The 21,849-nt window shown below is 50.3% G+C and overlaps 1 protein-coding gene across 2 annotated transcripts in view; it reads left to right on the top strand.

Moving 5' to 3' along the window:
- The first annotated feature begins 10,633 nt into the window (after nucleotides 1-10,633).
- Nucleotides 10,634-21,849, top strand: part of BICD2 (BICD cargo adaptor 2) — a 79,988-nt gene continuing 68,772 nt past the window's right edge. For both annotated transcript variants that reach the window (XM_074199193.1, XM_074199192.1), the window contains exon 1: nucleotides 10,634-10,888. In XM_074199193.1, coding sequence (XP_074055294.1) covers nucleotides 10,649-10,888 — 240 coding nt within the window. In that variant the 5' untranslated portion in view covers nucleotides 10,634-10,648. The remainder of the gene's footprint in view (nucleotides 10,889-21,849) is intronic.

Raw genomic sequence — 21,849 nt, 5'->3', positions numbered from 1 at the left:
TCAGGTCCTCCCAGCCCTAGGGCTGGTGTTCTATTCACTGTGCCATCTAGTTGCCTCTGTCCCATTGTTTTCAATGGTAGCCTAATAGTGTGACAGTGTCTGGAGAGAGACTGTGCTAGAAGGGGAAGGACCAAGAGAACGTCTTCCACCATAAGCTATCTGGTCATCAAGAACCAGACCTGCATAAATGGTTGAAAGGTATGAATAAACAGATTTTGAAGGAAGAAATCAAACCTATATATAGTCATATGGAAAAAATGCTCCAAATCATTATTGACTAGAGAAATGCAAATTAAAACAACTTGAGATACCATCTCACCCTTATAAAATTGGCTAAATTGACAGGAGAAAGTGACTGTTTTCAATGGCCCATAATTATAAATACTTAGTCCAAAGTGATTAAAATGGCTTTTATTAATTTCTTTGCAAAGAAGGACCATCTCTCCTAGCAAGAGAAGGCAGTAAATTATGACAATGTATAGCATTGTATACCGTTTGAAAAGCTTGCTTCTTTCTCCCTTTTGTGCCAATCATCGATTGGGGTTACATTCCAATCAATAATCTTGGCCCCATATTATTCTCGAATAATGTTTCCCCACCCCCGTCATTATGCTAATGAGCACGGAGTTGTACAGTGAAATGTATGAATTTCATTGAGCGGATACAAAGGACAAGGACACAGACCCTAGATCAACTAGGAAGCAGGTGGGCCGCGTCTGATCTAATCGCAGTTGCCCACAGAATGTACAAGGAAATTGTTACTATAAATATATATATATATGTCAATTCTTTTATCTTACACTCACATACCTGCCCATAGGCACAATCACAGGCAGACCCCAGTCTTTGTAATGTGTGTGTGTGTGTGTGTGTGTTTATTTATTTATTTGTTATTTAAAATAACAATTTCCTCTTCCATTCTGTGGGAGTCAAACACCCTACATTCCTTCAATGATAAATGTTATTGGGGGTGTAGAAATTTGGGACACTCAGGCACTGTGAACTAATCCAACCATTTTGGAGAACTATATGGAATTTTGCCCAAAGAATTATAAAACTGTATATACCTTTGAACCAGCAATACCACTATTTGGTCTATTTCCCAAAGTGATCAGGAAAAAAGGAAAAGAACCTCTATGTTCTAAATTACTTATAGCAGCTCTCTATTTAGTAGCAAAGAACTAGAAATTGAGGGGATGCCCATCAATTGGGGAATGGCTAAATAAAATGGGGTAGGCAATTGTAATGGAATATTTAAGAACTGATGAGCAGGTTGATTTTAGGAAAACATGCAAACAACCAACTTGCATGCAACAATGAAGAGTAAATTAGCAGAACCAAGCAGTAATAGCATTATTATTCCAAGAACATTATAAATGAACAAGCTATTCTGAGAAATATAAATATTCAAATGAATTTCAAAAGCCTTGGGAAGGAAAATGCTTTCCACCTCCAGAGAAACAACTGATATATATGGAAGGATAATTTGTATAGTTTCATGTATATATATCTGGGTCAAATGATGCTCTTCCCTAGTGATGGTTTGGGAGGAAGGGAGGGAGACAACTAGAAACGCAAATTTAATAATTAAAAATATATAACATTTAGCAAACATCATATTACCTTCTGTTGGGAGGAGGGGAGAGGGAAAGGGGGAAGGAGAAAAATTTAAAATTCAAAACCTTGCCAGAAAAATGATTGGTAGAAGCTTAGCACTATATGTAATTGGAAAAAACAAATAAAATATTTATATAATAAAAAATAAATAGATAGATATGTAACATTTCTAAAGGACATAAAAACAAAAGAAAGAAACTTTCATAACCTGATACAAAATGAAGTCAGCAGATCTGGGAAACAATATATCCAATCAGTATAACAATGTCTATGGAAAGAACAGTAACCACCAAACAGTTGAAAGCTGAATGCTACAAGATTATAAAGAACCAGAAGACACTTCCAAGCCCTACCCCCCCCCCCCCACCTCTTTGGTAAGGGTAGTGGGACAATGGATGTGAAACCACCCAAATTATCAGATTTTTTTTTAATGGTTTGATTGCTTTTTTTTCAGATTTTTTTTCTCTCCTTAATTCTTTGTTTTAAGGAATACTCTGGAAGTGGGAAGGGTGAAGAATAATGCAGGAAAACTGGATGCTGTTAAAATAAGAGATAGCCATAAAGTGACTTTTCAGAGTTTTCATCTTCAGAATCTCTTGGCTGATTAGGAGTCCTATGGGGCTGAGCGAGAATACCCCAGAAGACAGGATCAGAAAGTATTACTAAATTAAATCCTTGGGGGGCAGCTGGGTGGTGCAGTGGAAAGAGCACCAGTCCTGGAATGAGGATGACCTGAGTTCAAATCCAGCCTCAGACACTTAATAACTACCTAGCTGTGTGATCCTGGGCATATCACTTAATCCCATTGCCTTGCAAAAAACAAAACCAAATTAAAATTAATTAATCCCTTGGATGAGAAGCTAGAGGAGGATATTATTACCAGCAGTTTCTCATCCTTTAAACAGTCACAATTTGGCTCTGGTTTAGCTCTGACCTAATACTCAAGAATTCCCAGGAGCCCCCAGAAAACCATGGTGTTCTGCCTGGTTTGCTCGCTCTAAGTCTAGGTCAGTTGTTTATTATTTTGAATTGAATTTTCAGCTGTGCCTGCTACGGAAATCTGTTCAGTGTACCGGGAAATGATTAGCTCTGGCCCTGAGTTCTCCTAGTTCCACCCATGTTCCTACAAGGATCATTAAAGCCAAGTAATTAATCTGAGACAGAAAGGCAGAAGCCATGGCCAGTGACCCTAATGAGACTATTAGCCATTCTCAAATGGGTTGGGTTGCCTTGGAATCCAGCTATAAGGGCAGAGCTAGCCCAAGTTTCTGGGTTGGTGCATTTGACCCATGATGAAGGATGAGTAAGGAGGCCAAGTTACCTGATGGGCTTTTTGTGACTCTATATTGATGCTCTCCTGGGTTGTGTAAGTTCCCAGTGAACATCATTCAGTAGACAATACTCTACACCCAAGGCAAAAACATCATTGGGTTGGGCAGTGATGACACTATGTTATGTGAACAGTGACTGTGCCATCCCTAAGGCCCTGCTCCCTTCTCCTAGGAGTGTGTGTGCGCGCGCACGCGCATGTGTGTGTGTGTGTGTGTGTGTGTGATGAGAAGCATGGGACCCCAGAAGTCAGAGATCATGGGCCCTGACACATATGCACTAGAATCTCTTTCTCCCTCCCAATCCCAGTTTGGGAATAGTGAGTCAGCTTGAGGCTCTATCGTATTTTGAAAGCCTTGAAATTGTTCCTAATGATGTGTCAGTCAGTGCCAACTGCCAGGGCAGCTGCTCCTGTCTCCAAGGAGCTGTCACTGAACTGGATGCTGCCAGTCTCAGAGATACGCCAGCACTTTAGGGATAAGATCTAGCTCTTTGAATAAGAGAATGAGGTTAACAAGTGGCTAAAAGGACAACAGGCCACAGCTGAGATCATATACCAAAGAGGCACACCAAAAATCTCAAAAAAAACCCCTCATATTTAAGAATAATAGCTACCGTTTTTATAGTGCCATCTGTATGCCAAACACTGGGTGAAGCACTTTACAAATATTATCCCATTTGATCCTCACAACTCTAGGAAATGAGTGTTATCATCTTCTTCATTTTTACATATGAGGAAACTGAGGCAAACCAAGGCTAAGTGACTCAAGTCTTCCCAACTCCAGGTCTAGTGTTCTACCCACAATGATACCTAGCTGCCTGCATATTTGGATAATAATGTGTTATCATCAGCTCTAAAGCAATCTTTAGGAGATCCATGGGATAGTAAAGGGGGAATTTGTTGCTGTTCAGTCATTTTTAAGTTGTATCCAACTCCTTATGACCCTATTTGGTATTTTCTTGGCAAAGATACTGGGAAGGTTTGTCATTTCCTTTTCTAATTCATTTTACAGATGAGGAAATAGAGGCAAAAAGAGTGAAGTGACTTGCCCCAGGTCACAGTTAGTGAGTGAAAATATTTAAATAGCTTACAGTGATATAATACTCCTTTCTTTGTATTCCATTCTGAATTTGTTCTGTGTTCTCTCTTCAAGAGGTAACTAGGGGCTTGTGTGAGACTTCTGTGCTGCTCTAGGATAGAGGTTTGGTTGAGAGGGGAGGGGGTCCACTACCATATTTTGACCTTTGGGGCCACAGCACATAGTGCACCAAAGAGAGGATCCAAACGAGGGTCCTTTATGTTATGTGACCATATCTCTAATTGAGAAACTGAACTTGGGTCATAGAGTTCGGGGGGACAGAATATACTAGCCCAACCTCATTTTCAGTGAAGACCCTGAAGACTTTGCTCTATTAGGTTTCAAAGACACATTTTTACAAATTGGACCTTTATGTCAACCCTGCTTCAAGCTAGTCTGTACTCTCCATCAGCTCACATTGTGTCTCTGTTTCCCATTTTAGTAATTCTCACAATATTTCAAAAAAGAAAAACAATATTTCAAACTGTTTTCGATGTTACTATTCGTGATGGTGATCTGTTATTAGTGAAAATCTACAATGTCCTCTAGCTGTTGAAGTGAAAGGAAGGGAATATCAATGCAGCAAACTATTTTTGTCGGTTTAGTTTTCTTTTGTTTTTGCAAGGCAATGAATGGCGTTAAGTGACTTGCCCAAGGCCACACAGCTAAGTAATCATTAAGTGTCGAAGACCAGATTTGAACTCAGGTCCTCCTGACTCCAGGGCCAGTGCTTTACCCACTGTGCCACCTAGCTGCCCCTTTTTGTCATTTTAACAGATTGCCACAGTTACCCTAACCTTCAATAACCACCACCCTGATCGTTCCACAGCCTCAAGATTGAAACAAACCATTCCATCAGCAAAAAGTATAACTCACTGAAGGGTCAGAAGATGGTCAGCATTTTTGAGTGATAAAGTATTTTTAATTAAGGTATGAATGCTGTTTATTTAGACATAGTACTTGTAGACTTAACACAGTTTTCATATTCACTGGGAAACCAAAAAATTCATGGGACTCACTTTATTGTGAAAATTGCTTTTTTTTGCAATTTTGTAAGGTCTGGAATTGAATCTGAAATTATCTCTGTGATCTACCTATACACTTTAGAGAGAAAGGCAAGAAAAGGGGCAGAGGAGAAAGGGCCAGCTTTGGAGACAAAGACTTGCTATTAGGAGACCATCTCAACCAATGGCCTCCCACATGATTTTGAGTAAGCCACTGAACCCCTCTGAGGTTGGGTTTCCTTTTCTATAAATTGAGGGTGCTGACCTCCATCTGTTGTCTGCCTTCTGGGCTTGGGAAGGGTAATGGTCTCTATGGCCAGCTGAGAGCCATATTAGTTTGGTGTTGCCAAGGCAACCTCAGGTGGAACTTGAAATTCAATAAATCTAGGAGATTTTTAGGGGTGAATTAAATGTTTGACCAAATATAGCTGGTGAATGATGCTATAAGTATCCAAATGGCCCTTGGGGAGAAAAATGTTCTCCATTCCTGTATAGGAAGTTTTTCCTGGTACATGCCTTCTCCCTCTCTTCCCATGCCTCAAATGCTAGTGCCTTCCTCCCAAGGTTGCCTTCCATCTATTTTGTATGTTATACCCACACATACACACACACACACACACACACACACACACACACACACACACACATATTTATATGTCCTTCCCTCCCTATGTAAGCTCCCTACAGACAAGGACTTGAGCCCTCCAGTGTCTAATTAGTATGGTGTCTGTCTCAGAAAAGGCATCTAATAGATGTTTGTTGATTACCTACTTGATTCCTTTGTCAGAATTTCAGGGCTGGAAAGACTTCAGCAACTTCCTTGACCAAGCAGTACCTGCCCAGGAGACCCACTTGGCCACTCACCCAACAGGGAGTCTTACCCAGTCTTTGTTTGAAGGTCTCCAAGGAGGGCAAAGCCCTAAATTCCCTGAGGCCAGTCCCTTCATTCCCCTTTGACACTATTCTCATTGACAGGGAGTTCTTGGTGGATGTCAAACCCAAATGTGCTTCTTTGCAGATCTCACTCTGATTCTATCTGGAGGGGTAGCTAGGTGGTGCAGTGGACAGAGCACTGTCCTTGGAGTCAGGAGTACCTGAGTTTAAATCTGGCCTCAGACACGTAATAATTACCTAGCTGTGTGGCCTTGGGCAAGCCACTTAACCCCATTGCCTTGAAAAATCTTTAAAAAAAAAAGCCTTCCAGATTCTATCTGGAGCCAAACAGAATTAATCTCTATTCTACAAGACAGTCTTTCAAATACTAAGTTGTCCAGGGCATCTTTGCTCCAGGCTAATCAGCTCCAGTTTCTTCCACTGAGTCTCACAGAATATGAACTCAAGATCCTTCACTGTCCTGATGACCCTCCCTAGTTCATGGAGTCCTTCCCACAATGGGATGCCTAAGACTGAACCCAAAGCACAATCTCTCAAGGATCCCATCATCCCCATGGGACAATGCATCTTGTTGCTTCAGAATGCAATAGTTTTTCCTTGCCATTTCCCTGAATTCTTTAGGGGCAAGGAGAGACAGAAGATGAGGGCTCTCAAACTGACATCAGATCACACTTTTCTTGCATTGACTGGATTTTTAAGAGAGGGAAGGAGATAATACAGTGCTCTGTTTGTAGAATTTGGTCTTTTGGTTGGCAGAATATTCCACTTTCTCTTGGGAAATAGTTGTGGCCTCAGGGGGTTTTCTAGAACAAATCTTTGAGCTAGGCTACAAATAGTGGCCATCTGGAAATTGGATACTTATCTATGTGAGCACGGAGGAGGTCAGAAATCATTGGGGTGGGTCACTTTCCCTCTTCTCCCTTTTGATTTTGACCCTGAGAAAGTCTGATAGCACCATCAGTGCCATCAGTCCCCCTGGGAGAGAAAAAGAATAGAATTCAGAATAGAACAGGGAAAAGGGAAAATCCAGGTTTGACCTCAGTAGAAGCAACTTGACTGAAGCCCCTTGGATGTTGCTGTGATTACATTTATTTTTCAGTTTCCTCTTAATAAGTTCTCTTTGGTTTCTGTGTCATGTGAATGAATTATTTGGAAGACTCTTGTCTGAGAAGGAAAAAGAATGGGGATCCAATGGGGCTAAGAGTCAAGAGATCTGGAGTCACTATTACATACCTAGGGGCTTAAAATATGAGTCCAGGAGCACTAAGGGAACAGTTGGGAGGTTTCCTTGACCAGGAGTTTCTTTTTGCATTCTAGATTGGGGGTGAGCTGGTGGGTAGCCCAAGCTTAGACTTGCCTTCCTGCATGCCCAGTGAGCAAACTGACCTAGTTCAAACTTCAAGCCTCATCTGGTGACTTGAGCAAAGCTATTTAGCTTACTCTAAGCCACAATGTCCTTGGGAGACTTGAACTGTCCCTGTTTAGGAGTGTTAGGGATCAGTGGTGTTATGGTGGACACATCAGCACAGATTGAGAATACTAAGATCCCAAGGTAGTCAGAGGTGCCATTGGATTGGTTGCCAGATCCCTCAATGACTTCTGAGCTATTAGTACAGGACATTCTCCAAATCCTTTCCCCACCTGGCTCACCCCCAATTGAAAATGTATAAAACAAACTCATCAACTCCTCCCTCCATCAGATTTCTCTTCCAGACTTCTCTAGGCCTATCAGATTGTCATCCCTCCAACAGTCCAACTAGAGATGATGACTTTACTTTTTTTTTCTCTAGATTTTCTCTTTTACCCTCATACAAAAGTTCTTTTGCAATTTTTATTGGGCAATTAACACTGCAGGGAGAGGAGAGGAGATAAGGCAGGAAAGGTAGCAAGCTATAGGAGCAGCCCCGGAGAAGGAAGAAATCCATGCCCCCCACTCCCCTTTTCCTCTCTCTCAAGTGGCAACATTATCAAGAAGTGAGGCCCAAGGTCAGGGTGGGCGGGGGAACTGCCATTTTTGTTCATAAGGTGATTCTGTCATATCAACACAACTGCCCATGATAAAGAGGCACCTAGGGGAGGGATTGAATTTCCAAGACAGCAAGGACTCCTGATGCCAATCTGCATTAGAAGGTGTAGACAAGAGAGCCAGGTTTGGTAGAACATGAGACCCAAGTCAGGGGTGAGGGGGAGCCAGGCTTTTTTGTTGTAAGGTGGTTTTGCTACATCTCTACAACCACTAATGACAGAGAGGAGCCTATGGGTGGAATAAGAAGGAGAAGGTTGTGTTTCCAAGACAGCAAGGGCCCCTGATGCCAATTTATTTCAGGAAATGTAGGCGGGGATAAGAAGGAGAAGTGTGTTTCTAAGACAGCAAGGGCCCCTGATGCCAATTTATTTCAGGAAATGTAGGCAGGGAAAGTTGCATCTTGGTATTGGTGTTGGCAGAGGGCTTTGCTTATCAGGGCTCCAGTCTGTCCTCAAACAGTCTGACTCTCACATGAACAACTCCGGTCCTCTGCCAGTGTAGACACAAGTAGTATCCAAGTCACTGGGTTATATGAACAGCTGACTCTAGCAAAAATTCCCCCATTGCCTGGGAGGAACTGTGGGGATCACTGAGCTCTTAACACAATGAACTGATGAAATGTCTTTTCAAATCATCCCTCCTTCTGGTAAGAGGCTGCCAGACCAGGTCTACTGGAGGTTTCCTGGCACTGCCCTCCCTTTACCAGGTGGTAGAAGTGAGTGTCGGGAGCTTGCCAAATGTCATCATCTAGTATGAATGGAGAGGAAGGAGGTTCTGTGGAAAGAGTAATGGGTTTGGCCCCAGTCAGGGGGCCCAGGGGACCTCGGCCTGAATCCTTGCTCTGCCATCCATGTGACTCAACATCTCTAGACTCTGAAAAATAAGAGATTTAGACTAGATGGGGCCTGAGGGCCAAATCCCAGCTTTACATCTATGGTCCTGTGGAAGATCCTTGATGACACATTCCTTTCTGTCTTTCCACACCAGTCTAGGGCAGTGCCTGGCAAGTTGTAGGCCCTAATCATGGCTTGCTGATTGTGCCTGTGATGGTGTTCACACCTACCAAGGAATCAAAAGCAAAGGTTTAATCATTTTGTTGAGTCATCATTCTTGATTAGGTCATTTGCACAATGAACTTGAGTTCTCTAGAGGCTTCTCAAGAATGCAAACAGTAGTGGTAACCCCCTGGGCTTTCCGAAGGACAGATGAAGAGTTGTGGGAATGGCTGTGTGTGTGTGTGGGGGGGGGATTGCTGTGTCAGTTGAAGCCTAGGATGGGCTTTTGTCTCTTCGGCAAAGGGATAGATAGTTGTTTGGCCTTCCTTCTGGAAGAGGAGGGAATGGGATTTCAGTAAGGGAGGAGGAGTCATCCAGATGGCCCAGAGTGACGGAAGGCGGCCTGGGATGCCATGGGAGACGGGCCGGGCACACCCGGTGGGTGACTGGGTTAGGTAAGAGGCGGGAGCCAGGAATGGCCTCTTGTGTCCAGTGCAGATTCAGCCCTCGGGGTCCCAGGTCTGCCGCGGGCCGCTCGGGAGCCGCTGTGCCCGGCTGGGAATGCCCAAGCTGTCTTGGCAGAGGCCCACATTGCCATTCCTTTGAGCAGAGCCCCCAGAAGTAAGGGAGGGAGGGAGGGCGGAAAGGGGTCCCCGCGGCCCGCGGCGCGCCAGCTCTCCGGCTCCTGCGGGCTCTTCTGGCCCAGCGGGCATTCGTGGGGCCCTGGGCACGGGGCGGGGGCACGGGGGTCCTGAGTGGGCCGCGGGTGGAAGCAGGGGCTGAGCCGCGGTCAGGCGGGGTTGGGAGGCCTGGGGGTGCGGCCGCACTTGGGGTCTGGGCACGGTTGGGGGGGCCCATCCTCGGGAAAGGGGGGCTGGGAGCAAGAGCCCCGAGGCGCCGGGCGGTCAAGGTCAGAGACACGGCCGGGCCCCTCCCCTTCTGGGAGGAGGGGGCGGGGGAGGGGCAGGACGGCGCGCTCCTGCGCACGTGCCGCCGGGGGGGGGTCCGGGGCCCGAGCCCGGCCCCTCCCGTTGGAGCCCCGCCCCCTCCCGGAGGAGCCCCGCCCCCGGGAGCCCCGCCCCGCGGCGCCCGGCGGACCGTTAGTCCCGGCGCTCGGCCCCCACTGGCCGCCGGGCAGGCGCAGGCGCTGCGTCACGGGGGCGGGGCCTCTCCCGCCCCGCCCCCTCTCCTTTCAAAAAAGGCCCCGGCCGGCCCGGCCCCGCTCGGCCCCGCTCGGCCCCGCTCGGCCCCGCTCGGCCCCGCTCGGCTCCGCTCGGCTCTCCAGACCGGAAGTGCGAGGCGTGCGGGAGCGCCGCGGCCCTCCGTGACGTCAGCGCCCGCCCCCCGAAGCCGCTCGGCCCGCCTCCCCGAGGCCCCGCGCCGCCCAATCGAGTCCGGGGAGAGGGGCGGGACCTCCGGCGGGGCCGCGGAGGCTCCTGGGCCTCGTAGTTCCGGGGCCGGCCGGGGCCGGGAGGGGCCCGCCTGGGCCGCGGCGCTCGGGGCGGGGCCGGCGCTCCCTCTGGGCAGACGCGGCGGCGGCGGCGGCGGCGCCGGGCAGGGCAGGGCCGGGGCCTGAGGAGGCCGGCCGGGCGGCATGGTGTGAGCGCTCCGCGGCCCACCCGAGGCAGGCGAGGCAGGCCGGCCGCGAGCCCCGGCATGGGCGGCTGAGCCGAGGGCCGCCCGGAGCCCCCCCCGCCCCGCGCCATGGCGGGGGCCGCGGAGGAGGAGGAGTACGCGCGCCTGGTGATGGAGTCGCAGCCCGAGTGGCTGCGGGCCGAGCTGAAGCGGCTGTGCCACGAGCTGGCCGAGACCACGCGCGAGAAGATCCAGGCGGCCGAGTACGGGCTGGCGGTGCTGGAGGAGAAGCAGCAGCTCAAGCTGCACTACGAGGAGCTGGAGCTGGACTACGAGACGGTGCGCGGCGAGCTGGAGCAGCTCAAGGAGGTGCGCGGGGCGGGGGGCGCGGGGGCCGGGGGCGCGGGGGGCGCGGGGGCCGGGGGCGCGGGGGGCGCGGGGGGGCGCGGGGCCGGGGGCCGGGGGCGCGGGGGCACACACCCGCGGGGCGAGCTGGAGCAGCTCAAGGAGGTGCGCGGAGGGCCGGGGGCGCGGGGGGCCGGGGGCCGGGGGCGCGGGGGGGCGCGGGGCCGGGGGGCACACACCCCGGGCCCAGCTGGAGCAGCTCAAGGAGGTGCGCGGGGCCGGGGGCGCGGGGGCCGGGGGCGCGGGGGCCGGGGCCGGGGGCGCGGGGGCGCGGGGGCGCGGGGGGGCCGGGGCCGGGGGCGCGGGGGCCGGGGCCGGGGGCGCGGGGGCACACACCCGCGGGGCGAGCTGGAGCAGCTCAAGGAGGTGCGCGGGGCGGGGGGCGCGGGGCCGGGGGCGCGGGGGGCCGGGGGCCGGGGGCGCGGGGGCGCGGGGCCGGGGGCGCGGGGGGCACACACCCGGGGGCGAGCTGGAGCAGCTCAAGGAGGTGCGCGGGGCGGGGGGCGCGGGGGGCGCGGGGGGCCGGGGGCGCGGGGGGCACACACCCGGGGGCGAGCTGGAGCAGCTCAAGGAGGTGCGCGGAGGGCCGGGGGCGCGGGGGGCCGGGGGCCGGGGGCGCGGGGGGCGCGGGGCCGGGGGGCACACACCCCGGGCCCAGCTGGAGCAGCTCAAGGAGGTGCGCGGGGCCGGGGGCGCGGGGGGCCGGGGGCGCGGGGGCCGGGGCCGGGGGCGCGGGGGCGCGGGGGGCGCGGGGGGGCCGGGGCCGGGGGCGCGGGGGCCGGGGCCGGGGGCGCGGGGGCACACACCCGCGGGGCGAGCTGGAGCAGCTCAAGGAGGTGCGCGGGGCGGGGGGCGCGGGGCCGGGGGCGCGGGGGGCCGGGGGCCGGGGGCGCGGGGGCGCGGGGCCGGGGGCGCGGGGGGCACACACCCGGGGGCGAGCTGGAGCAGCTCAAGGAGGTGCGCGGGGCGGGGGGCGCGGGGGGCGCGGGGGGCCGGGGGCGCGGGGGGCACACACCCGGGGGCGAGCTGGAGCAGCTCAAGGAGGTGCGCGGAGGGCCGGGGGCGCGGGGGGCCGGGGCCGGGGGCCGGGGGCCGGGGGCGCGGTGCCCTGCAGGATCCGCCCGGGCCTCGGCCCCTCCGGGGCACAGCGCGGCGGGGCGCCCCGACCAGCCCCAGGAGGCCGGCCCAGCCCAGCCCAGGCGGGTCGGGGGGACGCTCCTCGCCGCGGGGGTCCTGGCCGGGTCCCCCCTTCCCCCGGCAGCGGCAGGCTGGCTCCGGGCTCCGGCCGCTTGCGCACTCCAGGCCGCGGCACCCTGGGGGTCCCGGGCCCCCTCCCTCTCCTCCCGGGGGGCACCCGCGGCGCCACGGGACCCCTCCACCCGGCTCTTCCGTTACTTGGGCCGCAGTGGGGGGCAGCGACTCGCCCAAGGTCACACGGCTCGCGCCGAGCCTCCGGGGCGGGATTTGAACTCGGACACTCCGGCCTGGCTGACCCATTCGCCCCGACAGCCTTCTCACCCCGCGCCTCCCCGACATCCAGGCCTGAGCCAAGGCTCCGAGCCCGCGGGGTGCCGGGACCCCCCGCAGGACTCCCTTCTCCCCGGTTCCGCCGATGGGCTGCGGCCCCCACCCCCACCCCACAAGCATTTGTTGAGGAGCTTCAGTGCCCTCCTTGCTCGGGGCCTGAACTCAGCGCACCTGGATGTCAGCCCAGGAGAAAGGGGAGGAGAAGGGGGAGGAGACCCGGGAGCCCTCCTGGGCCCCGAGAACGTCAGGCTAACTTTGGGACAAGTCACCCCGAGGTCAGGCCCCGGCGCCGGCCCTGGATTCGGAGCAGTTCGGTGAACCTGGGCCGGGGCCTCAAACCGCCTCAGTTTCTTCAGCTGTAAAATGGGATTATTAACGGCACCTTGTGGTGACCATCAAGTGCAAGGCATTTGCCCAGCTCCAAAGACTCACCCTCACACTCTGCCCGACTCCTCCCCAGGGCCGGATCTCCCAGTCAGTCCCCCGCTGTTCCTTTTGGCCAGCCAGATGCCATCCCCTGGATGGTTTCCCAAGTTAGACACTTGCTTCCTCTTAACCTTTTCCTCCGATGGAGCCCCCTGGCCTTCTCCGGCCCTACCTCCAAACTCTCTAGACCCTATGGCCAGGGCCATCCTACTTAGCCCCTGCCTTACGCTGCCTCAGATTTGGTACAGCTTGGGGGCACACGCCAGTCACCCCAAACACTTGGAGGAACTTCCTGACCATAGCGACCCCATCAGTCTTACACTTCTGCTTCATCCTGCCCTTCCGTGCCCAGACCGTGCCAGTCAGCACGACAACCACCCGCTTCCTCCATTCTGTTTCGGTCCAGTGTATTTATACCCTCTCTATTTTTAGTCTTTATCTCCTAGAGTGAGAGATGGTAGGAGGGGCCTGGGAGGGCACCCCTTCCAGCCCTCACCCCCCTTGGCCTTCCGTGATAGAAGGTGCAGTGGGACTGAAACAGCCTGGGCTCCAGAGGCCAAGACCTGGTTCACATCTCCCTGGGCTCCCTGCCCCCTGTGCGAATTGGAACCAACTCACCCGGTCCTCCCTCCACTCCACCTTCCTCTTCTGGAAAGTGAGGGTCCTCCCCTAGGTCTGTTTTAGGGTCCTTGATTCTCTTGAATGCTACCAGTGACAGAGAACTCATGCCCTGCAAGGAATGCCCATGCAGTTTGGGTCAGTTTTGATTATTTCCATGCTTCATCTTGAGGAGAGGTTCTCTGAGCTAAGCTTCCTTATCCGTAAAAGGGACTAATAGTATCCTGCCTCAGTCTGCATCTGGGAGGACAGTTTGAGCCCCTTCCATTGGAATGTCAGCTCCTTGAGGACAGCCACGGGCTCATTTAGGATGCCCAGAGCCCATATAGCCTGGCATGCAGTTGATGCTCCACAAATGCTTGTTCTTTTTTATTGAATTGATTTGAAATCTGCTTCCCTCTACCTTGGACCTCTTGCTCCAGAATGAGACCACCCACCTCCCTCCAGCCACCTGAGGGCAGCAGCCCATGGCTATTCCTGCTGATTTCTCTCCACCCTCACTAAACTTTCTCTATTCATTGAGCTGATTTTTCTTCTCAAAGAGTTAGTTCCTGGGTCACCCACTGTCTGGATGGCCTCCAGATTCATCATTCTTCCTTGCAAACTGAACATAGATTTCCAGATGTGACTGACCAGGGCAGAGGATACTGGGACTGTTGCTCCCCTAGCTCCTGGCTCCACATAGCCCCACCTTCCTCACCTCTGGTCCAGTTTTCAGACTTTCCCAAGAGTTCATCCCCACACTCTTCTAGACTCAAAGTCTCTGGGACTGTTGTGGGTCTAATTGGAGTGTCATTGTCCTCAGAGAGGTGACCGAGGAGACAGATCTCTAACTCACATGTCTTTTTATCCCAACAGGGGACTAATTGGTTCCCTCACCAGAAAAGGTCTCTTTTTTGCCTTAAAAAGTTTAGTGATAATCTTTAAAAAAAAAAAAGACTGTTTTCCATTGCATCTCTTCCTCCCCTTTCTAAAAGAAACAAGTTTGAGTAAACAAAACAAGTCAACATATGACATGAGTCTGGATGTGTTTGCTGCATTCAGCCCCATTGGCCACCACCTTTCTGGAGAGATGTGGTGGGTGAATTTCACTAGCATGCTGGTGCTGAAGTCAGAATTCTGTCATAAACTAAGAAGTGAAGAAGCTCCTACTGTGGTCACTACATTGATTGCAGTGGGGAAATCTTTCCAGTGTGGTGTTTTTTTCCTGTATGTGTTGTTTTCCCATAACTGCCTATTTCACCCAGCATCAGTTCATACAAGTCTTCCCAGGTTTCTCTGAATTCTTCATATCCATTTCTTAAAACCCAGAAATACTTCCATTATATTCACAATACCCTCATTTCTTGTAGCCTCCTGAATAGGTATTCCTGAATACCTATTTTGTTTACTATAAAAAAAAGGAGGGGCTACTATTAATATTTTGGTGTGAATGGACTTTTGTCTTTTCTTTGGCTTGCATGTGACCTCTAGATTCCTGAGTCAAAGAGATAGTTGAGTCATTTTGAGTTATGATTCCAAAAGGTTTTCCAATCTGGACCAACTCATCCCTGACCCAGCAGAGCATAGGAGGGGTAGACTACTTTTTCCTCAGGTTTTAATTCACTGCTGTTTCAAGACAGTGAATACCTAAAATACCTGACATCAGCCTGACATTATTGCACCCCTTTTCCCACCTATTCCTTTCTAATCATGATCATTTCTGTAGTCGGTAGAAGACTTTACAAATATCAACTCATTTAGACCCCACAACTCTGGGAGGAAAGTGCTGTTATTACCCCCATTATACAGATAAAGAAACTGATGCAGATTAAATGACTTATTTAGGGTCACCCAGTTCCTAAGCATCTGGGGCAGGATTTGAACTCTGACTCCAGGTTTGGGACTCTCATCCTCTGCCTGCCATGTCTCTGTTAGCTTGACTATAGGAGGAGAGTTGTAGCATATTTTTAATTAATGTGTTAGAACACACAAAGCAGTTACTTTACAAGCCCCTAGTGAGGTAGATTGTCATCATTTCCTGGGTCAGAATTACCCAGGTGAAGGACCTTGTCCAGGGTCCTCGAAGCTCAGGACTTGGTCTCTCAGACCAGTTTCTTTCCATTCTACTATACTCCCTTTCATGTCATTAATTCAATCAAAACAAATTTAAATGGGGGAAGAAAGACGGAGTTAAATGGGGGAAGAAAGATGAGAGAGTGAGTGTTTTTACAAATAAGTGGGAGGGGTAATAAAATTATTTATTAAAAAAAATGCTGCTCAGGTACATATACTCCACTCAAAATACATAAGCCATTTAACCTTTTTTTAAAAAAAAAATTTTTCAACAAAAATTTGTCTTCACTGAGTGGTGGTCAGAAAGCCTTTGCCCTCCCCATGTGCATGATTAATTGCTAGGGGGTCCTGTATGCATACAGTTGAGTCAGCAACAGTGACTTCACTTTGTAGCCTGTTTGTTTCTAAAATGAGATTGATATCTGTACTATGAACTCACCTTGCAGGATTGTTGGAGGAGCAAATGGTCCTGTTGCAGTCATTGAATACTTTGCAAAGCTTAACATGGGAGGTGGGAGTGTGTCAGTTGTTGACCCTATACCTGGATTTGGAATTGTGGTTCTTTTCCCTACGTCATCTTGGCTAAATCTCAGTCCTTGAGTCTTTTCTCATCTGTAAAAATGGGTATACCAACACTTGTTCTTTATACCTTTCTATGGTGTGAAGAAAATGCTAATGGGAGGAGAGGCTAGTGTTGGAGTGCTGATGTTATTGGAATCCAGGTCTTCTTTGTATCACAGAATTTATTTCTTTATCACGGGTTTCATTTACTCCTGAGAAGGAGGGAGAAAATCCTGCTTCTTCTCCCCCCAAGTGTAAATTCAATTGCCTCCGTGTACTCCCTCTAAAACAAAAAAAACCAAGAACCAGCTCCTTAATACCTGTGGGTGCTTGGTTATCCAACCTGGAGGTTGGTGCTACCTGATCTGTGTGATGAGGTTAGACTGCTGGACCTGGGATCTAGAAATCAAGGATTTAAACCCCTCTTCTGAAGTTTATAGCTGTGTGATCTAACCTCTCAACGAGTATCCGTTTCCTAATCTGTAAAATGGAGTTACTGGTAGTGCTTCCTTCCCAGGGCTGTTCTCTTTCCCTTCTCACTCTTCCCATTCCTCCTCTCAATCCCTTCCATCTTCCCTCTTCAGTTGTTAATGAGGTCAGATTAAGGGCTCCCCATTTGGACTGGGCCATGGTAATTTCTAGGTCTTCTTGTTGTGCTTAGGGAGGTTGGTTTATTGGTGTTGCTAAAGAGATTCTGCCTGGGAAAGTTGTGCTCTATGGCCAGCCCCTCCCTGACTCAGGGTTCAGTGGGAGCTAGAGTTGGGGGGGGTGTCTGTAACTTGGCATCACCTTGGCCCAGCTTTTTATCTGCCAGCTTCTTGCCTCTGATCTGTTTCTGGAGACTTAACTGACTTGGAGAGTACTGGGGGGGGGCATGAGTCATGGCTGGGAAAGCCCACCCCAAGCAGGCTCGATGCTTCAGAAGCAGGGACCCCTCCCCACACACACACACACTGGTTCAGGTGGTCAAGTGTTCCCCCCCCACCCCGGCAACTGGCTGACCTCCATGGACTGCATTCTTCCTTGGCAGCTCCCATGGATGGCTTTCAGTTGTCTGTCCTCCATTGGGTCTGAGGAATGTCCAGCTCTCATTTCTCACCAGAAGCTTAGTTGATTTTTCAGTCACAAGATCATTTATCTGGAGCTAGAAATACCCCCAGCAGCCTTCTGATCTCTCTCCCCAACACCACTACCCCTTTAACAGATGAACAACACTGAGACTCAGAATGGGGAAATGACTAACCTAAGGTCCCATAGGTAGTAAGTAGCTGAGCTGGGATTTGAACTCAGGTCCCACTCTTTCCATTACACCTAAGAGGAGGCTGCCCTTGGGTTTAAGGGGGGGGGTGCACTGGGCAACCTCTGAAGTCCTGAGGCTTAGCTGCCAGACCATCTTCTCTCAGATGAGGGTGGGGTTAAAGGTCCCAGCTTGCTGTCTTGGTGATAAGCTGAGTTCTCAATTCTGGAATCTTCTTTTCACATGGAGGGAATGACAGCCGTCTCCTTCCGAGGCATGCCCAGCACGCCTGGCATGGCAACCAAACCTCCTCATTTGGAGGCTTCCGGCTCAGGAATGAGGGGAGCCAGCCAAAATTCCTTGCTGAGCTGGTGTGGGCTCACACTCGGTTTGTTTGGAATCCTAGACTCGCTTCAGCTTTCCCAATTTAGTCATCCCAATTGGCCTTATGGAAATCTGATTGCTGGACTGAGCTAAAGATGGCTTCTCTCCTTTGTGTCTCAAGGTGGGACAGTCTGGGCAGTATGGTCTGAGAGGGCCACTGAGACATCCTCTGGAGCCTCAGGAGAGGCCCTAGGGCTAATCCTCAGATTTTACAGCTTGGGAAAATGAGATCCCAGCCAAGGAAAGTCATTAGCCCAAGGTTACCCACTAGTGACAGTGAGGAAGGGCCACATTTGGCCTCTAAATGACTCCAAGCTTTCCAGGACAACCAAGAATAGGATGACAAAAATCCCTCCAATGGAAGGAGAAACATTTTGTGAACTCTCACAATAAATGGTATTTGGAGGAGAATCATTTTATTCTATTTTTAATGCAGCATGATTAGTGAATGGAGTACTGATCTGGGAGACAGACTGAAACATCCAGAGAAGCGCCTCTCCTAATGAAAGCACTTGCCCAGCCCCTTTTCAAATGGTGGCAAAGTCCTCTAGAAGTGGGGCCATGAAATAATCTGCACCCAACCCTGCAAGCTGCAGATTAATTTAGAAAACCACATATTAACATTATCTGTTTTCTCTTGTATTTTTACTTGCTTTGTAAATGTTTTCCCACTTATATTTGAATCTGGTTCAGGCTACTGGTGCACTTTGGAGTGGCCCAGTGTTTGTAAAAGTTATAGGCCAAGGGCGGCTAGATGGTGTAGTGGATAAAGCACCGGCCCTGGAGTCAGGAGTACCTGGGTTCAAATCCCGTCAGACACTTAACCCCATTTGCCTTGCCAAAAAAACCTAAAAAAAAAGTTATAGGCCAGGGGATGGGGCTGTCCATTGCCATTGGTATCCCATGTAGTGTTTATGTATTCAGAGAAAGATTCCTCAGCATACAAGGTGACCTCCCTGTGGAAGATTCCTGGGAAGAGATGGATAAGAGCTTCTCAGGAAGGGAAAAGGGGGAAATTGTTGTGATATCCACCATGATAGATCCTTTGGGGAATAGAGTGTGGCCTCTAATCAGATCATTTCAGTAATCTATTTCAGATCGGCTAGTCTAGCACTACCCCAACTCATTAGTCAGTAAAACCCTTGGGATCCGGTAATCATGTAGCCAAAATTCTTGAGTGTGGGATCAAGGTGATGGGGGAAATTTTAGAGGAAATTCACTTGATTTCCTTATTAACCAATATTCCATGTATCTTCAATAAGACATTGTTTTGTATTGAATATTTTGGAGGTGAAACAGTGGGTAGGACTACTGGCATATTCTTATGAATTCTTCCTAGTGATGGGGAACCCTGATGACTAGTTTAATCTCTGTCCCCAGTCAGGAGGCTTTGGAATGCAGCTTTTTTTCAGCTCGGGTGACCCTGGATCTCAAAGAATGCAGCCTGGCTCAGGATTATACCTCAGGGCACCCATCAAAGTGCCCTGACTATTAGTAGTTAAATAACTGTTGTGTTAACTTGAGAAATGAGGTCATTGGATCCATCCCTTTCACTTGGCAGGTGAGATTGGGTGATTTACCCAAGGTCACCCAGCTTTCTGATCCAGACCCTTTGACTATATCCCCAAGTATTCTTTTGGTCACATCTAGAGGTAGGAGAGGGGAAAGCAGTCTGGTGCAGTGGAAACAACCTTGGTCTGAAACCTGACTTTGGATCCCTGAGCATCCCAGGATGGCCTCAGTTTCTTCTTCTGTAAAATGAAACAGTTGCACTTGGTGGCTTCAAGTTCACTCACAACCCTAGGACTTTGCTCCCTTTGGAGCTGAAAGCATAGACTGATCTTGCATTGGGAACATCCTTGAGCTTTCAGAGGGAGGGGTCATTTTTGTAGGAAGAAGACCTGGCCAGAGGCTGGTGTAGGCCTTGCATTCCCTCTTGGGCTGGAGGAAGCCCTACCTCTTGCAGAAGTGGCCTTTGTCTTCTGGATTCATCTGGTGGCTTCCAAAGTCTCTGCACTCAGGGCCTTTGAATCAGAAGGTTCAATTATCCTCTGCTGTTCCAGTGCTGAGATGAGGGAAATTGCCATCTTCTCCCCACCTCCCCCCAGTTTAAACCCAATTTTATTTTTCCAATTACATGCCATGCTAGCTTTTCAACATTCATCCAAAGTTGTATGTGGACATTTGTGTTTCACATTAACCCAATTTCATTTAGGCTTTTAGAGTTGTGCAGGGTTAGCACCCCAGAGCTCCCACTTGAAGGAATCTTGGAGACCAGCTAGGCTCACCCCCTCATTTTACAGATGAGTAAACTGAGGCCCAATCATAAGTTCCCTACAGTCATGGAGGTGGGGATGGGGGCTCTAACTGAGGCAGTAGGGTTCCTTGTGGTGGTCTTGAGGCAGGTTCTAGGAAGCTCATGTTTTCTTCTTTAGAAGAAATGATACTTGAATAGAGGAAAATAGATTTCCTTTTTGCAAAGACCTCATTTTTTCTGTGAAGTTGCCTTGTTGGAGCCCATTGGGTGTGGCTTCAATGTGAGTGGGGAGAGGATAGAGAACCCCCAACCTGGCCCCTTGGGCTGGTGGGATGCTGCCTTTTCTTCCAGATAGATCCAAATCCTAAGAAGAGCCCAGTTTCCCCTTCTGGTCAGCAGTCACATTGAGGGGTAGAGGGCAGGGCTGGAGAAGTCACCTGTGAGCTGGAGCTCCCTTTCACAGAATCCTAGAACTCGGCTCTCTTCAATGTTGATTCAAGACAGCCATGGTAGAGTTGATCTGAGCCATCCTTGAAGTGAAAAGAACTAGGCTAAGACTAGTTGCAGAGAGGGTGCCAACCTGCTTTGGTAGAGGGTGTTTCCCCATCTGCAAAGTCTTGATATCAATGAACTTAATAGGCTTGGCCCTATACTTATCTGAGCTAATCTAAGAAACAGTGGTGTGGAGAAGACTGGCAAAGAGGGCCTGGAGCTCTAGATTAGGGACGAGGAGCCAGTTTATGGGTTGAGGCCTGCCTGGAGGCCACTCAGTTGGATGTAACCTTGGAAAAGTTCTTAGGGGATTAGATTGGAGAACAGTTCTGAGCTCCCTTTGAGCTCTGAAATTCCTTGGTGCTTGGGTAAGGGTGGTTGGACATGCCAACTGGAGACACGGCTGTTGTTGTTCCGGGCACTCTGTCTTGGCCAACTTTTTGTGACCCTGAGGACCAACTAGCTATGTGGTTTTCTTGGCAAAGACACTGGAGTGGTTTGCCATTTCCTTCTCCACTTTTATCCACAGCTTTTAGATGAGGGTTAAGTGACTTACACAAGGTCACACAGCTAATAGGTGTCTAAAGGTCAGATTTGAACTCTGGTCTCTCTGACTCCATGGCTAGTGCTTTCTTTCTCTGTGCCACCTAGCTGTTCTAATATGGCAGTTTTGTGGGAACTCGGGTGAGTGAGTCACAAGCTCTCTGGGCTGCTTCCTCTCCACCTCTCAAATTCTGACGCCTTTGATACCCCTTTCTTTCCACCTGATCCAGGAGGTCTGGAGCAGGCTTGGAAGAGACCTCCTTCCTTCAGACTTTCTTTGTTTTAAGCCTTGGAGCCTGGAGATTTGTTCACCTGGGGCAGTGGAGGCATATTTGCTCCAGTGGCAGGGATGATTCTTGGGGTACACAGTTGTAGAGGACATGCTGGCATAGATTTTCAGCTGATGCCAGAACTGAGTCTCTTCAAGGGGCAGGGCCTTTGGTAAGCAGAGCCTTCTGCCAAGCTGATGCCAAGATGCTACTCGGCTGTCTACACTTCCTGAAGTAGATTGGCATCAGCAGCCCTTGTTGTCTTTGAAACTCAACCTCCCCTTCTTACCCCTCCCATAGGCTCCTCTCTGTCATTAGTGGTTGTGTTGATGCAGCAAAATCTTCTGCCAAAAAAAGCAGCCTAGCACCCCCCCCCTCCCCGCCACATCCTCACCCCTGACCTTGGGCTCATTCCCTGCTGCTGCCACCCAAGAGGAGGGGTTAGGTAGTGGGGGGGCAAGGATTTCTCCTCCAGAGACAGATTTTCTCCCAGACACCTTCCTTTCCAACCCTTCCTTGCATTAATATACAATAGAAGAGACTTTTACAAAAGAAT

This window comes from Macrotis lagotis, chromosome 8 (genome assembly GCF_037893015.1).
Source record: "Macrotis lagotis isolate mMagLag1 chromosome 8, bilby.v1.9.chrom.fasta, whole genome shotgun sequence".
Taxonomy (NCBI): domain Eukaryota; kingdom Metazoa; phylum Chordata; class Mammalia; order Peramelemorphia; family Peramelidae; genus Macrotis; species Macrotis lagotis.
This window is presented reverse-complemented; position numbering and strand designations above follow the sequence as displayed.